The sequence below is a fragment of the Perca fluviatilis genome, chromosome 13 (genome assembly GCF_010015445.1).
Source record: "Perca fluviatilis chromosome 13, GENO_Pfluv_1.0, whole genome shotgun sequence".
NCBI lineage: Eukaryota > Metazoa > Chordata > Actinopteri > Perciformes > Percidae > Perca > Perca fluviatilis.
The window spans coordinates 15,549,012-15,566,457 of record NC_053124.1 but is presented as its reverse complement, the minus strand read 5'-3'; the positions used below and the strand labels follow the sequence as shown (position 1 = coordinate 15,566,457).

The 17,446-nt window shown below is 39.1% G+C and overlaps 2 protein-coding genes across 2 annotated transcripts; both read left to right on the top strand.

The window, feature by feature from the left end:
- Positions 1-8,623: 8,623 nt before the first annotated feature.
- On the top strand, positions 8,624-11,841 carry LOC120571022 (biotinidase-like). The gene is made up of 6 exons (XM_039819709.1): positions 8,624-8,905; positions 9,982-10,131; positions 10,267-10,418; positions 10,519-10,696; positions 10,765-11,364; positions 11,443-11,841. The coding sequence occupies exons 1-6, from the start codon at positions 8,693-8,695 to the stop codon at positions 11,713-11,715; spliced, it is 1,566 nt and encodes a 521-aa protein (XP_039675643.1). The 5' UTR covers positions 8,624-8,692; the 3' UTR covers positions 11,716-11,841.
- A 2,226-nt stretch (positions 11,842-14,067) lies between these two features.
- On the top strand, positions 14,068-17,330 carry LOC120571021 (biotinidase-like). The gene is made up of 6 exons (XM_039819707.1): positions 14,068-14,332; positions 14,980-15,129; positions 15,286-15,437; positions 16,020-16,200; positions 16,296-16,895; positions 16,974-17,330. The coding sequence occupies exons 1-6, from the start codon at positions 14,105-14,107 to the stop codon at positions 17,244-17,246; spliced, it is 1,584 nt and encodes a 527-aa protein (XP_039675641.1). The 5' UTR covers positions 14,068-14,104; the 3' UTR covers positions 17,247-17,330.
- The last annotated feature ends 116 nt before the right edge of the window (positions 17,331-17,446 follow it).

Here is a 17,446-nt window from a genome sequence, read left to right as displayed (position 1 = left end):
CTATAGTTACGTAATACTGTCTTCATAGTATGTCGTAAAAAGTGGATAAAAAGTCATAGCGATAGCGTCAAAAGAAGTGATAAAAAAAGTCATAGTATAGTATGTCGAATGAAATGATAAAAAAAGTCACAGTATAGCATGTTGACAAAGTGATAAAAAAAGTCATAGTATAGTATATTGAAAAAGTTTATAAAACGCTTCATAGTATAGTATGTCTAAAAAAGTCATTAAAAAGTCATAGTATAGTATGTCGAAAAAGGGATAAAAAAGTCATAGTATATATAGTCGAAAAAGTCATGAAAAAGTCATGCATAGTATGTCTAAAAAGTCATGAAAAGTTATAGTATTAGCATAAATCTAAAAAGTCATAACATAGTATGTCTAAAAAGTGATAAAGTCATAGCATAGTATGTTGAAAAAAAAGCGGATAAAAAGTCATAGTATAGTATGTTGAAAAAGCCGCGAAAAAGCTCATAGTATAGTAACGCCCAAGGTGCGCGATAAAAAAGCTCGGTAGTACAAAAGGTCTAAAAAGCCGCTTTGAAAAAGTCATAGTATAGTATGTTGACAAAAGTGATAAAAAAATCATAGTATAGTATGTCAAAGGAAGTGATAAAAAAGTAATAGTATAGTATGTCGAAAGAAGTGATAAAAAAGTCATAGTATAGTATGTCGAAAAAGTCATAAAAACGCCATAGTACAGTATGTCGAAAAAGTGATAAAAAAGTCATAGTATAGTATGTCGAAAAAGTGATAACAAAGTCATAGTATAGTATGTCGAAAAAGTGATGAAAAAGTCATAGTATAGTATGTCGAAAAAGTCATGAAAAAGTCATAGTATAGTATGTCGAAAAAGTGATAAAAAAGTTATAGTATAGTATGTCGAAAAAGTCATGAAAAAGTCATAATATAGTATGTCGAAAAAGTCATGAAAAAGTCATAGTATAGTATGTTGACAAAAGTGATAAAAAAGTCATAGTATAGTATGTCGAAAGAAGTGATAAAAAAGTCATAGTATAGTATGTCGAAAAAGTCATAGTATAGTATGTCGAAAAAGTGATAAAATGTGTATAGTTTAGCATGTCGAAAAAAGTGATTTAAAAAGTCATAGTATAGTACGTCAAAAAAGTGATAAAAAGTCATAATATAGTATGTCGAAAAAAGACATAGTGTAGTGTGTCGAAAAAGTGATTAAAAAACGTCATAGTATAGTATGTCGAGAAAGTCATTAAAAGTCATACTACAGTATGTCGAAAGAAGTGATTAAAAAAGTCATAGTATAGTATGTCGAAAAAAGTGATAAAAAAGTCATAGTATAGTATGTCGAAAGAAATGATAAAAAAGTCATAGTATAGTATGTCGAAAAAAGTCATAAAAAATCATTGTATAGTATGTCGAAGAAATGATAAAAAAGTAATAGTATTGTATGTCGAAAAAGTCATGTCGAAAAAGTCTGGGCTGCTGGCGTTGGGTGTCTCGGTAAGCTGCATGCCTCCCTGTTTCGACCCATTTGGGCGTTATCAAGATCTGACATAGTTTTATTTGTTATAGTGTGGGCCGCTGTGTGTGTGCGCGGGGTGTGCGCCTCCACCGGGGTCCAAGGGCGGCCTGTCCTGTAAATCGATAAGTTGCTGTGTTTGCCTGTTTGCTTTAAAATCATTGCGGTCCTGTTTTAATGGTGTTTCACAACACAGCTGGACTGGGCTGCAGCCTCATACATGCTGCTGTGGGGCTATCGTGGTGCCTCAACTAATTAAAGGGCCAGTACTCCCCGGCGCATTCTTCAACCCACTGATGCTGTTCTGGATTCGGGTTAAACTGGTCTGGATACTAGTACAAAAGTGGTCTGGATACTATTACAAAAGTGGTCTGGATACTAGTACAAAAGTGGTCTGGATACTAGTACAAAAGCAGTCTGGAAACTGGTACAAAATTGGCTCTGTATATAGTATTAACTGTTGTACATATTGCATGTGGGTTTTTGTTCTTGTTATTTTGGTTGATTTTGTTTGATTTTTCTTTCTTTTCATTATGCATGATTGTTGATTTTGAATTGTGTTTTGTTGTTTAACTTTTTCCAATATACAGTACTTTTTCTGTTTTTAAAAGAAAATATTGCTATTTTAACATATCTAATTAAATAAAATTGTAAGTTTTTCCTATAACTACTTTATTGTCTCTGACCCCTGATTTTGAGAACGGATCTGTGTGCTTTTTAAAGGTCTTGGGCCTATCCCAAGTGGCGTTGTCGGACATTTTTAGTTTCTCAAGTGTTCATCACACCCCCAACCGGCCCGTCAGACACTGCCTACCAAGAGTCTGGGTCTGCCGAGGTTTCTTCCTAAAAGGGAGTTTTTCCTTGCCACTGTCGCAATAGCCACTGCTAATGCTTGCTCTTGAGGGAATTACTGTAATTGTTGGGGTTTTGGAATTTATAGAGTGTGGTCTAGACCTACTCTATCTGTAAAGTGTCTCGAGATAACTCTGTTATGATTTGATACTATAAATAAAATTGAATTGAATTCATAGGCCACTCGCATTGCCACATATAGTATGTCGAAAGAAGTGCTAAAGTCATAGTATAGTATGTTGAAGGAAGTGATAAAAAAGTCATAGTATAGTATGTCGAAAGAAGTGATAAAAAAGTAATTGTATAGTATGTCGAAAAAGTCATGAAAAAGTCATACTATAGTATGTCGAAAAAGTGACAAGAAAGTCATAGTATAGTATGTTGAAAGAAGTGATAAAAAAGTCATAGTATATTATGTTGAAAAAGTGATAAAAAAGTCATAGTATAGTATGTTGAAAAAGTCATGAAAAAGTCATAGTATAGTATGTCTAAAAAGTGATAAAAAAGTCATAGTACAGTGTGTCGAAAAAGTCATGAAAAAGTCATAGTATAGTATGTTGACAAAAGTGATAAAAAAGTGACAGTATGTCGAAAGAAGTGATTAAAAAAGTCATAGTATAGTATGTCGAAAAAGTCATAGTATAGTATGTCGAAAAAAGTAATAAAAATGTCATAGTATAGCATGTCGAAAAAGTGATTAAAAAAACGTCATAGTATAGTATGTCGAAAAAGTCATAAAAAGTCGTACTACAGTATGTCGAAAGAAGTGATTAAAAAAGTCATAGTATAGTATGTCGAAAAAAGTGATTTAAAAAGTCATAGTATAGTATGTCGAAAAAAGTCAGTGTAGTATGTCGAAAAAGTGATAAAAAACAGTCATAGTATAGTATGTCGAAAAAGTCATAAAAAAGTCATATTATAGTATGTCAAAAGAAGTGATAAAAAGTCATAGTATAGTATGTCGAAAGAAATGATAAAAAAATTCATAGTATAGTACGTCGAAAAAGTGATAAAAAAGTCATACTATAGTATGTCGAAAAAGTCATGAAAAAGTCATAGTATAGTATGTCTAAAGAAGTGATAAAAAAGTGATAGTATAGTATGTCGAAAAAGTGATAAAAAAGTGATAGTATAGTATGTCGAAAAAGTCATGAAATAGTCATAGTGTAGTATGTCGAAAAATTATGAAAAAGTCATAGTATAGTATGTCGAAAAAGTCATGAAAAAGTCATAGTATAGTATGTTGAAAAAGTGATAAAAAATTCATAGTATAGTATGTCAAAAAAGTCATGAAAAAGTCATAGTATAGTATGTCGAAAAAGTCATGAAAAAGTCATAGTATAGTATGTCGAAAAAGTCATGAAAAAGTCATAGTATAGTATGTTGAAAAAGTGATAAAAAGTCATAGTATAGTATGTTGAAAAAGTGATAAAAAAGTCATAGTATATATATGTCTAAAAAGTGATAAAAAAGTCATAGTATAGTGTGTCGAAAAAGTCATGAAAAAGTCATAGTATAGTATGTTGACAAAAGTGATAAAAAAGTCACAGTATAGTATGTCGAAAGAAGTGATTAAAAAAGTCATAGTATAGTATGTCGAAAAAGTCATAGTATAGTATGTCGAAAAAAGTAATAAAAATGTCATAGTTTAGCATGTCGAAAAAAGTGATTTAAAAAGTCATAGTATAGTACGTCAAAAAGGTGATAAAAAGTCATAATATAGTATGTCGAAAAAAGTCATAGTGTAGTGTGTCGAAAAAGTGATTAAAAAACGTCATAGTATAGTATGTCGAGAAAGTGATAAAAAGTCATACTACAGTATGTCGAAAGAAGTGATTAAAAAAGTAATAGTATTGTATGTCGAAAAAGTCATGTCGAAAAAGTCTGGGCTGCTGGCGTTGGGTGTCTCGGTAAGCTGCATGCCTCCCTGTTTCGACCCATTTGGGCGTTATCAAGATCTGACATAGTTTTATTTGTTATAGTGTGGGCCGCTGTGTGTGTGCGGGGTGTGCGCCTCCACCCGGGGTCCCAAGCGGCCTGTCCTGTAAATCGGTAAGTTGCTGTGTTTGCCTGTTTGCTTTAAAATCATTGCGGTCCTGTTTTAATGGTGTTTCACAACACAGCTGGACTGGGCTGCAGCCTCATACATGCTGCTGTGGGGCTATCGTGGTGCCTCAACTAATTAAAGGGCCAGTACTCCCCGGCGCATTCTTCAACCCACTGATGCTGTTCTGGATTCGGGTTAAACTGGTCTGGATACTAGTACAAAAGTGGTCTGGATACTATTACAAAAGTGGTCTGGATACTAGTACAAAAGTGGTCTGGATACTAGTACAAAAGCAGTCTGGAAACTGGTACAAAATTGGCTCTGTATATAGTATTAACTGTTGTACATATTGCATGTGGGTTTTTGTTCTTGTTATTTTGGTTGATTTTGTTTGATTTTTCTTTCTTTTCATTATGCATGATTGTTGATTTTGAATTGTGTTTTGTTGTTTAACTTTTTCCAATATACAGTACTTTTTCTGTTTTTAAAAGAAAATATTGCTATTTTAACATATCTAATTAAATAAAATTGTATGTTTTCCTATAACTACTTTATTGTCTCTGACCCCTGATTTTGAGAACGGATCTGTGTGCTTTTTAAAGGTCTTGGGCCTATCCCAAGTGGCGTTGTCGGACATTTTTAGTTTCTCAAGTGTTCATCACACCCCCAACCGGCCCGTCAGACACTGCCTACCAAGAGTCTGGGTCTGCCGAGGTTTCTTCCTAAAAGGGAGTTTTTCCTTGCCACTGTCGTTACGGCACTGCTAATGCTTGCTCTTGAGGGAATTACTGTAATTGTTGTGGGTTTTGAAATTTATAGAGTGTGGTCTAGACCTACTCTATCTGTAAAGTGTCTCGAGATAACTCTGTTATGATTTGATACTATAAATAAAATTGAATTGAATTCATAGGCCACTCCGCATTGCCACATATAGTATGTCGAAGAAGTGCTAAAGTCATGAAAAAGTCATAGTATAGTATGTCGAAAAAGTCATGAAAAAGTCATAGTATAGTATGTTGAAAAAGTGATAAAAAAGTCATAGTATAGTATGTCGAAAAAGTCATGAAAAAGTCATAGTATAGTATGTCGAAAAAGTCATGAAAAAGTCATAGTATAGTATGTCGAAAAAGTCATAAAAAAGTCATAGTATAGTATGTTGAAAAAGTGATAAAAAAGTCATAGTATAGTATGTCGAAAAAGTCATGAAAAAGTCATAGTATAGTATGTCGAAAAAGTCATGAAAAAGTCATAGTATAGTATGTCGAAAAAGTCATGAAAAAGTCATAGTATAGTATGTTGAAAAAGTGATAAAAAGTCATAGTATAGTATGTTGAAAAAGTGATAAAAAAGTCATAGTATATATATGTCTAAAAAGTGATAAAAAAGTCATAGTATAGTGTGTCGAAAAAGTCATGAAAAAGTCATAGTATAGTATGTTGACAAAAGTGATAAAAAAGTCACAGTATAGTATGTCGAAAGAAGTGATTAAAAAAGTCATAGTATAGTATGTCGAAAAAGTCATAGTATAGTATGTCGAAAAAAGTAATAAAAATGTCATAGTTTAGCATGTCGAAAAAAGTGATTTAAAAAGTCATAGTATAGTACGTCAAAAAAGTGATAAAAAGTCATAATATAGTATGTCGAAAAAAGTCATAGTGTAGTGTGTCGAAAAAGTGATTAAAAAACGTCATAGTATAGTATGTCGAGAAAGTTATAAAAAGTCATACTACAGTTTGTCGAAAGAAGTGATTAAAAAAGTCATAGTATAGTATGTCGAAAAAAGTGATAAAAAAGTCATAGTATAGTATGTCAAAAGAAATGATAAAAAAGTCATAGTATAGTATGTCGAAAAAGTCATAAAAAAGTCATTGTATAGTATGTCGAAAGAAATGATAAAAAAGTAATAGTATTGTATGTCGAAAAAGTCATGTCGAAAAAGTCTGGGCTGCTGGCGTTGGGTGTCTCGGTAAGCTGCATGCCTCCCTGTTTCGACCCATTTGGGCGTTATCAAGATCTGACATAGTTTTATTTGTTATAGTGTGGGCCGCTGTGTGTGTGCGCGGGGTGTGCGCCTCCACCGGGGTCCAAGGGCGGCCTGTCCTGTAAATCGATAAGTTGCTGTGTTTGCCTGTTTGCTTTAAAATCATTGCGGTCCTGTTTTAATGGTGTTTCACAACACAGCTGGACTGGGCTGCAGCCTCATACATGCTGCTGTGGGGCTATCGTGGTGCCTCAACTAATTAAAGGGCCAGTACTCCCCGGCGCATTCTTCAACCCACTGATGCTGTTCTGGATTCGGGTTAAACTGGTCTGGATACTAGTACAAAAGTGGTCTGGATACTATTACAAAAGTGGTCTGGATACTAGTACAAAAGTGGTCTGGATACTAGTACAAAAGCAGTCTGGAAACTGGTACAAAATTGGCTCTGTATATAGTATTAACTGTTGTACATATTGCATGTGGGTTTTTGTTCTTGTTATTTTGGTTGATTTTGTTTGATATTTTCTTTCTTTTCATTATGCATGATTGTTGATTTCGAATTGTGTTTTGTTGTTTAACTTTTTCCAATATACAGTACTTTTTCTGTTTTTAAAAGAAAATATTGCTATTTTAACATATCTAATTAAATTAAATTGTATGTTTTCCTATAACTACTTTATTGTCTCTGACCCCTGATTTTGAGAACGGATCTGTGTGCTTTTTAAAGGTCTTGGGCCTATCCCAAGTGGCGTTGTCGGACATTTTTAGTTTCTCAAGTGTTCATCACACCCCCAACCGGCCCGTCAGACACCGCCTACCAAGGGTCTGGGTCTGCCGAGGTTTCTTCCTAAAAGGGAGTTTTTCCTTGCCACTGTCGCAATAGCCACTGCTAATGCTTGCTCTTGAGGGAATTACTGTAATTGTTGGGGTTTTGGAATTTATAGAGTGTGGTCTAGACCTACTCTATCTGTAAAGTGTCTCGAGATAACTCTGTTATGATTTGATACTATAAATAAAATTGAATTGAATTCATAGGCCACTCGCATTGCCACATATAGTATGTCGAAAGAAGTGCTAAAGTCATAGTATAGTATGTTGAAGGAAGTGATAAAACAGTCATAGTATAGTATGTTGATGAAAGTGACAGTATAGTATGTCCAAAAAAGTCAAATATCATAGTGTATTATATTGAATAAAGGTGAGTCATAGTATAGGATGTCGAAAAAAAGTGATAAAAAGTGATAGTATAGTATGTAGATAAAGTGATAGTCATAGTATGTCACAAAAATTCTGGAAAAAATACAAACCAAAGGATCAGCCCAGACTAGGGATCAAATCAAGAGTCAGAGTCTGCAGTGCTTATTTGCAGCAGTGCGAACCACTGATCCACCGTGCAACCAATTTAAACACATTAAATAATAGTCATAAAATCATAGTATGTTGAAAAAGTCTTACTATAGTACTTTAAGGAAATCATAGTATAGTATGTCTAAAAAAAAAAAGTGAAAAAGGTCCTAGTATAGCATGTCGAAACAAATTGATAAAAATGTATGTCGAAAAGTGATGAAAAAGTCAAAGTAGAGTATAACGAAAAAGACCATTTTGCAGAGCCACGCTTGCTGCGCCTGACCTCAGTGCCAGCCAAAACAATTGTGAATGGTTTAAAAAAAAATGCAAACAACCCAGAGCATTTTTTTCTCCTATCCAGTGTGTGGTGTAGCCAGACCTTATTCCACAGCGCGGTGATAGGTCTGGCGACACTTGCAATACATGTAAACAAGATATCAGCGGGTTGGATTAGCCTGACTGGCTAGCCATTTGTTTGTCTGTTTGCATTTGTGATAATACTAGGCGTTCTGATTCATGTCCTGTGGCCTAGTCATAGTCATCAGTTGTGCCCTATGCTAAAATTCAGCTGGCATTTATAGCCTACATGTGACATCACGCATATGAGATTTCGATCTGTGTGGAACACTATGATATCCACTTTGTATAATGTCACTGGCAGTCATCCAGGGATTCACAAAACCACAGTTATGTTATGTAACTTCCAATAAGTAGGCTATTTGAAAATGTAAGACATGGAGCTGCTGTACAATATATAACTGTAAATGTGACTCCAGATTTATACAGTAAACAACACTGTTTCACAAGGGGAGCTTCTTGTCACTAAACCAGAAGGATCTGCTGAGTCAGCTCTGTTTACCTCAGCCTCTAGTAGGACTTTGAACCCTGAGGCGCTATAGTAAAAAAAAAAGTAGCGTGTTGCGTTAACTGATTTCAACATTAATGTCTGTCAGCGAAGACTGGAACAATGTTTTTTATCATTGTCGTCAGTTTTTGTTTAATTTCGGCCGTTGTTCAGACAGAGCTTGTCATGGACTCCTGGTATGTTGCTGCTGTATATGAGCACAACTTAATCCTGAACCCGGAGCCTGATGTCCCCCTGTCCCGCCTCGATGCCCTGCAGCACATGCAGAAAAACCTCGATATCTACGAGGAGCAGGCTTCCCAGGCAGCTCAGCAGGTATGGTATTCAAGATTAAGTACTTTGTCCTGCAAATCACAATTTTTGTTAATTTTTAACTCAAACTTTCCACTGAAAAAGCATTGGTCTATGCATCCTTTAAGTAAAGTCTCAGATGTCATTGCAGTTGTCACTTCATAACAAGAGACTATATGCATATTTAATAATCAGTTTCTGTTTGATTAGTGACATAAGTTGACAATGAAAGGTTCTTTATTTATCATTTATCACTTCCAATCAGAACCTTTTAGAGCGAGAAGATTCTGAGAGGCCGAATGTAGACTACCATGTGGTATTTAACAGCCTACATGTGACATCACGCATATGAGATTTCGATCTGCATAGAACACTAAGTGACATACACTTTGTATAATGTCACTGCCAGTCATCCAGGGATTCACAAAACCACCTACATATGTAGCTTCCAATAGGTATTTGAAAATTTAAGACATAGAGCTGCTGCAAAAACCCAGATTTAAACAGTAAACACAACACTGTTTTGCAAGGGGAGCTTCTTATCACTTCTAAAACAGAAGGATCTGCTGAGTCAGCGCTGTTTACCTCAGCCTCTAGTAGGACTTCGGACCTATTCGGATATTGGTTCAACAGCTTGAATCCTATGGCCCTGCACACTGCGCAGCGGTGAACGGTTGACACCAAATGTCTCTGCCACAACCCTGTATTCTGCACAGGTGGCCAACTTGTACAATGCTAAAAAACTTTTTAGCCAAAAAAATTAGCTTCTAAAATCTTTGATTTAGCAAACCTAATGCAATCTACAACCATTCGTAATATCAAGCGTAGTCTAGTTTATTCGCTCTAAACCAATTGATGGAAACGCTTCTAATTTGCATTTTCTTTTTTTTCTTTTGTGCGACATTTTCGAAGTTCGCTTAAAATTTGCTTGACAATTAGATGGAAACATGACTACTGGCGATGAAGGCCTCTGGCACGAATGGATGTATTTCTCTGTATATTTACATAAAGAAGCACAGTTACTGCCACACAGTTCATGACTGCAGAATAGTAATGAAGCTTGTCTCATCTCTACTCTGCCCTGATCTTCCCTTGGTCAGGGTGCCCAGATCCTGGTGTTTCCAGAAGATGGTCTTCATGGTTTTAACTTCAGCCGTTCTTCCATCTCTGGCTACCTAGAAACCATTCCTGATCCCCAGCAGGAGAGCTGGAACCCCTGCACAGAGCCGGGCAAATACAACAACACTGAGGTGCACAATCATACTTTTCAACTTGATGTTGTCATTGAACGACCATGCTGACAGGATACACGGACATAGAGACACCACTAGGCTGCCCAGAGTCTGTGAATATAAATCACATTTGAGTGTGGTTGTGTTTTACAGGTTCTCCAGCGGCTGAGCTGTATGGCCCGTCGTAACAAGCTCTACCTGGTGGCCAACATGGCTGACCTGCAGCCCTGCCCCCTGAAGACCGACCCCACCTCCTCCTGTCCCTCTGATGGACGCTGGCAGTTCAACACCAACGTGGTTTTCAGGTGCAGTGTAGACCTTAAAATAGAAGTTTTTCTTTGGTCCAGCAAGCGCATCAATACGTCATTTTCTAGTGTTCTGTTTACAAAACCTTCTTTCAAACAGGTCAGATGGTCTGCTGGTGGCTCGCTACCATAAACACAACCTTTTCTTTGAGCAGTCCTTTGACACGCCGCCGCAACCTGAGATCATAACGTTCGATACACCTTTTGCTGGAAGGTTTGGCCTCATGATCTGCTTTGACATTCTGTTCCACAAGCCCACAGTTGCCCTGGTGGAGAAGGTAGAAAACTAAGCCACTTATTCCTGTGTTTGGTTTTCTGTTTTCCTAACAATGGCCTATCCTTTTAGGGTGTGCGTCAGCTGATCTTCCCCACAGCCTGGATGAACTTGCTCCCCCTTCTCGATTCAGTCCAGTTCCAGCAGGCTTTCAGCTTAGGTGCCAATGTCACCCTGCTAGCGGCCAACCTTCGTAAAGACCAATATAACATGAGAGGAAGTGGTATCTACACCCCTTTTTCTGCCACCTACCACCATGCCCAGAAAGGAGACCCAGAGGAGGGCAGGCTGCTGGTGGCCAGGGTGCCAGTCTTAGACCCACTGTGGGTGGGGAAGAGTGTAACCACAAAGGAGGGGGTAGTTAGGAGTGAGTCCACATCATCTACTGCTACAGACTCTGGATTCTGTCACCAAGAGAACTGTTCTGATTCTCCCCCTCCTGAAAATGCTTCATCAGTTCCTCCCTCCTCTGCCACCTTCATCTCATCCATGATGTTTGACCCATTTACATTTGTCCTCTTGAACGAGACAGAGGGCAAAGTGAATGTGTGTAATGGCACCTTTTGCTGTCACCTGCAATACCGGTGGTTACCACAGGGTGACAGTAAAGAGCTCTACGCATTGGGGGCATTTGCTGGAACACACACTGTGGATGGGCGCTATGCCCTGCAGGTATGAATGAGAATATTTTTTTATATTTTAAAACTGCTTAATGAGACTCTTATCACATTTATCATATGTCTGTGGCAGGTGTGTGCACTAGTCCGCTGTGCAGGGTTGGATGCCAGTTCCTGTGGACAGGAAGTGGAAGAGGCTGAGTCTAAAATGGACTTCCTGTTGGAGGGGAAGTTTGGGACCAGATATGTGTACCCATCAGTTTTGGCTAGCAAGATGGTCCTGGAGCAGCCAGAGCATCTGGAAACAGCTGCAGATGGCAGAGTGACCATGAAACACTCAAACATGACTGGTGGCCTGGTCTCTGCCTGTCTTTACGGACGAATGTATCACCTGGACAATGAATGACTGCTTTGAAATAGATAGGTGTATTAGCAGAAAAATATCGAATACATTTTTAAAACTGAATAACAACGAATGTGCTGACATCAAACGAATGTTCTGACACCAAAATTAAATAAAGAAAGAAAAATGTTTATTATAATTTTTAGGGGGACTGAGATGAAATTTAGGGGGGCTTGTTACACATTTGTCTTTTGTCTTATACGTTACCAATGTGCGTGAGTGACAGCCATCCATCTGCTATGATAGCCCAAAGAAAAACTCTGAATTACATCTAAATCCCTCCAGGTAGTCTATGTGTTTAATTCCTTGCTGACTGCCCGTGGCAGTAACAAAGTGCATGTGTTGAATGTCAATCACATTCTGTTTCCATCACAGTTCTCACTTGGATTACCTGGCTACTAGTCTTCATCAACGGAATTACATTTCCAGGATAATTGCCTGAGCCATGTCCCGGATGTCCCGGAAGTACCCTTCGTGTATAAAGGCAGGCGCCATTTTGGGAAAACAGTCATGACCAGTCAAACCACGAACCCCATGCTTGAGCTATGTTACTGGTTGCACGGTGTTCGTGGTTCGACTGGTCGAGACTGTTTTCCCAAGATGGCGCCTGCCTGTATACGCGAATGGTGCTGTCTTTATCTTTTTAATAAACTGTCTGTACACTTACAACGTTCTCAATGCTTTGGTTTACATAGAGGTACCCTCATTATGCTACCGTGGAAGTGTGGTGTTATTTTGAGCGTTGTTAGTGGTATAGAAATAGAGATTTATTTTTACTTTACCAGAATGTGACCAGTTTACTTTACCGACTACTAGCGTTACAAGCTAATTAGCGGTTAGGGCTAAAACTGGTCACATTCGATTAGCATGAAAACATATCCCAGAGAACGGTCGACTCTGTACCCATGTGTTATTAAAGTCATCAGTTGTGTCCTAAGCTAAAATTCAGTTTAAAGCATTGGCATGGGCTGCACTTACCCCTAAGGTTTGCCTAGGATTCAGGTGAGGATGGGGATGATGTACTATAAGGCCCTGCATCTAGCACCAGAGAAAATCCATCTCCTTTACCTTCACTGTAATTTCAAGACACTCAGCCTGCAAATGTAGACTTTCCTCAGGAGCTTTGTAAGCACTGAGCTGGGTGAGGGACTCTGCCCACTATGAACGGCACTGTGTGTAGCCTTGGCTAAAGTTGGGATGTTTCAACAGGGTCCTGCAGCCCCATCATTTGAAGTTCGTCATTCTACCAGGAATGAGGCCACATCCTGTGCGGTTGACGTGGTCCAATTGGTCAGTTAGGACAGAAGACAAACAACTTCTCTCATTTAAGGTGGTTTATTGTAAGTAATAAAGCAAAAGGATTACAGGATCTTGCTTCGCTCTGAAAGCTCTGCAAAATGGCCCAGACTTCCTAGTACAGACAGTTGATATTCTATTCTACTCCGGGGTGTCGCCTCCTCCCATTGGTTGGTTGGGGCCAGGATCCTTTGGCCCTTTGCTTCAGCGCAATCCTGGTCCAATTACTTCTTCAGCCTCCCTCTGAAGGAGGAGTGTGCCTATAAACATATAGTTTGCCTGTAACCCCAAGAGATGTCTGACCTACAGGATGTGGCAACCCCCTCATGTTATGGCCACATTCCTTTCTGCTCTGAGAGGGGCTGTTTGACTTTCTTGACTTCTCTCCCCCAACATCTGCACAGAATACTGCAGACAAACTGAAGACAATATCTGATACATCCCCATTATATTTAAAAAAAGTAATTACGACTGCTTGGTTATAATATATAATATAGAAAGTCATTATAAAAGATTGCTTTTACTCAGGGCATTGGTGTGTCCTTGTTTTGATGAATTTAGGCCCTTTAGCATGTTGACTTTTATTTATTTCTTCACACGGTAATGACAGAATGTCACACTATCAGAGGTCTGTGTGGTGTTTTCCTGGACAGCATCTTGCACTATGTCAAGGTTTTATGGTTCTGTGAATCCCTGGATGACTTCCAATCAGAACCTTTTAGAGCGAGAAGATTCTGAGAGGCCGAATGTAGACTACCATGTGGTATTTAACAGACTACATGTGACATCACGCATGTGAGATTTCGATCTGCGTAGAACACTAAGTGACATACACTTTGTATAATGTCACTGCCAGTCATCCAGGGATTCACAAAACCACCTACATATGTAGCTTCCAATAGATATTTGAAAAGGTAAGACATGGAGCTGCTGCACAAACCCACATTGTAAACACAACATCATTTCGCAAGGGGAGCTTCTATCACTTCTAAACCGGTTTACCTAGGCCTCTAGTAGGACTTTGGACCCCTGAGACGCTATGGTAAACATAAAAGTAGCGTGTTGCATTAACTGATTTCAACATTAATGTCTGTCAATGAAGACTGGAACAATGTTTTTGACTGTTGTCGTCAGTTTTTTTTTTATTTCGGCCGTTGTTCAGACAGAGCCTGTCATGGACTCCTGGTATGTTGCTGCTGTATATGAGCACAACTTAATCCTGAAACCGAAGTCCGATGGCCCCCTGTCCCGCCTCGATGCCCTGCAGCATATGCAGAAAAACCTGGATATCTACGAGGAGCAGGCTGCCCAGGCTGCTCAGCAGGTATGGTCAGGTCAGGAGACAGTTATAAATGTTTAGTTTTTCAGCCAAATAAACAATTTTTTGCCTTATTCCTCAATTCACTGAAAGTGACAGTCAAACCCATTACAGTAGAGACTGTTTTCTGCATATCACGATTTTTGTTAATTTTCCACTCAAACTTTCCACTGTAGCCTATTGGTCTTTGGACCCCTTAAATAAAGTCTCAGATGTCACTGCAGTTTTCACTTGCTATAATTTGCAGAATATTTAACAGTTAACTAAGCTTAGATCATAACCAGAGACCACTATATTTAAGAATCAGTTTCTGTTTGAGCAGTGACATACGTTACAGAAAAGCACAGTCAGGATAATGCTGTATAAATAAAATGGCCATTCCTTAAACTTGTGATAGCAGGGTAGGTTTGAGCATATATTATTGCAAACGAGTTAGTGTTCCCAAGTAAACTCAGTCATCAGGAACTCAAGGTTCTTTATTTGTCATGTGTACAACAATAACAGTCATTGGTGATGAAGGCCTCAGGCACGAATGGATGTATTTCTCTGTATACTTATATAAAGAAGCACAGTTACTGCCTCACAGTTCAAGACTGCAGAATAGTAATGAAGCTTGTCTCATCTCTACTCTGCCCTGATCTTCCCTTGGTCAGGGTGCCCAGATCCTGGTGTTTCCAGAAGATGGTCTTCATGGTTTTAACTTCAGCCGTTCTTCCATCTCTGGCTACCTAGAAACCATTCCTGATCCCCAGCAGGAGAGCTGGAACCCCTGCACAGAGCCGGGCAAATACAACAACACTGAGGTGCACAATCATACTTTTTGAATTGATTTTGTTATTGAATGAGCATTCTGACAGGATACACGGACATAGAGACACCACTAGGCTGCCCAGAGACTTCACTAATGCAGCACCAGTCTGTGAATATAAATCACATTTGAGTGTGTTTGTGTTTTACAGGTTCTCCAGCGGCTGAGCTGCATGGCCCGTCGTAACAACCTCTACCTGGTGGCCAACATGGCTGACCTGCAGCCCTGCCCCCTGAAGACTGACATCACCTCCTCCTGTCCCTCTGATGGACGCTGGCTGTTTAACACCAACGTGGTTTTCAGGTGCAGTAAATGGCACCAGAATGTGGGGGACAAAGGTTTTAGGTGTTATGGTAATTAAGTAGTAACGTCTAAGCTAGGTATTACTGACACACCTCGTGGCTAGGCACCCTCCGTGTGGTGCACTAAGGCATGGGGTGGGATTAGAAAGAATGCATTATAATAGGTGGGTGCTTTAAAAGCTGTGACAATCATGACTTATTATAATCACCACTTTCACCCCCCTTTTAATCACAGAGCTATCCCCTGTGTCATGAAGCACTGACAATTTGGGAATCCTGTACAGATCTGCCGTGCATAAATGTGGCAACATCACTTTAGTTAGAAACTGCAGTATAGTACTAAGGCACACCAGAGAAGTGTTGATATTTACATGTTAAAAATAACCTTTTATAATGATAACTACCAAAACAGCTCAAACTCGAGTATTTTCATGAATAAGCGTCATCAGTCCCCCAAGTGTTCAACCCAAGTCTGCACTAAGGGTGCAGTGTAGACCTTAAAAAAGAAGTTTAGCTGAAGTCAAGCAAGTGCATCAATAAATCATTTCCTAGTGTTCTGTTTACATAACCTTCTTTCATACAGGTCAGATGGCCTGCTGGTGGCTCGCTACCATAAAAACAACCTTTTTCTCTTTGAGCCACACTTTGACACGCCGCCGCAACCTGAGATCATAACGTTTGATACACCTTTTGCTGGAAAGTTTGGCCTCATGATATGCTTTGACATCCTGTTCCACAAGCCCACAGTTGCCCTGGTGGAGAAGGTATAAAAACAGCCACTCAAATTTTTTACCCAACTCTGCATTTCTGTTTGTTCTTCGTTTTTCCTAACATCCTTCTCTTCTTGCACCCATTTTAGGGTGTGCGTCAGCTGGTCTACCCAACAGCCTGGATAAACCATCCCCCCCTAATGGACGCGGTCCAGATCCAGCAGGCATTCAGCTTAGGTGCCAATGTCACCCTGCTAGCGGCCAACATTCGTTATGACCAACTGAAGATGAGAGGAAGTGGTATCTATACCCCTTTTTCTGCCACCTACCACTACGCCCAGAAAGGAGACCCAGAGGAGGGCAGGCTGCTGGTGGCCAGGGTGCCAGTCTTAGACCCACTGTGGGTGGGGCAGAATGTAACCACAAAGGAGGGGGTAGTTAGGAGTGAGTCCACATCATCTACTGCTACAGACTCTGGATTCTGTCACCAAGAGAACTGTTCTGATTCTCCCCCTCCTGAAAATGCTTCATCAGTTCCTCCCTCCTCTGCCACCTTCATCTCATCCATGATTTTTGACCCATTTACATTTGTCCTCTTGAACGAGACAGAGGGCAAAGTGAATGTGTGTAATGGCACCTTTTGCTGTCACCTGCAGTACCGGCGGTTACCACAGGGTGACAGTAAAGAGCTCTACGCATTGGGGGCATTTGCTGGAACACACACTATGTATTCACGCATGGCCCTGCAGGTATGAATGAGAATAATTTTTGATATTTTAAAACTGCCTGACTAGACTCTTTTCACATTTATCATGTCTCTTTTGCAGGTGTGTGCACTAGTCCGCTGCGCAGGGTTGGACACCAGTTCCTGTGGACAGGAAGCGGAAGAGGCCGAGTCTAAAATGGACTTCCTGTTGGAGGGGAAGTTTGGGACCAGATATGTGTACCCATCAGTTTTGGTTAGCAAGAGGGTCCTGGAGCAGCCAGAGCATCTGGAAACAGCTGCAGATGGCAGAGTGACCATGAAACACTCAAACATGACTGGTGGCCTGGTCTCTGCCTGTCTTTACGGACGAATGTATCACCTGGACAATGAATGACTGCTTTGAAATAGATAGGTGTATTAGCAGAAAAATATCAAATACAAATTTAAAACTGAATAACAACGAATGTTCTGACCAAGAGTGGGTATGTTGTTACACATTTGTCTTCTTTTCTTTTTTTTCATTTGACAATGAATTAACTGCTTTTACATAGAGAAGTTTGTCAGGAGAACATTTTTAAATACATTTTAAAAACA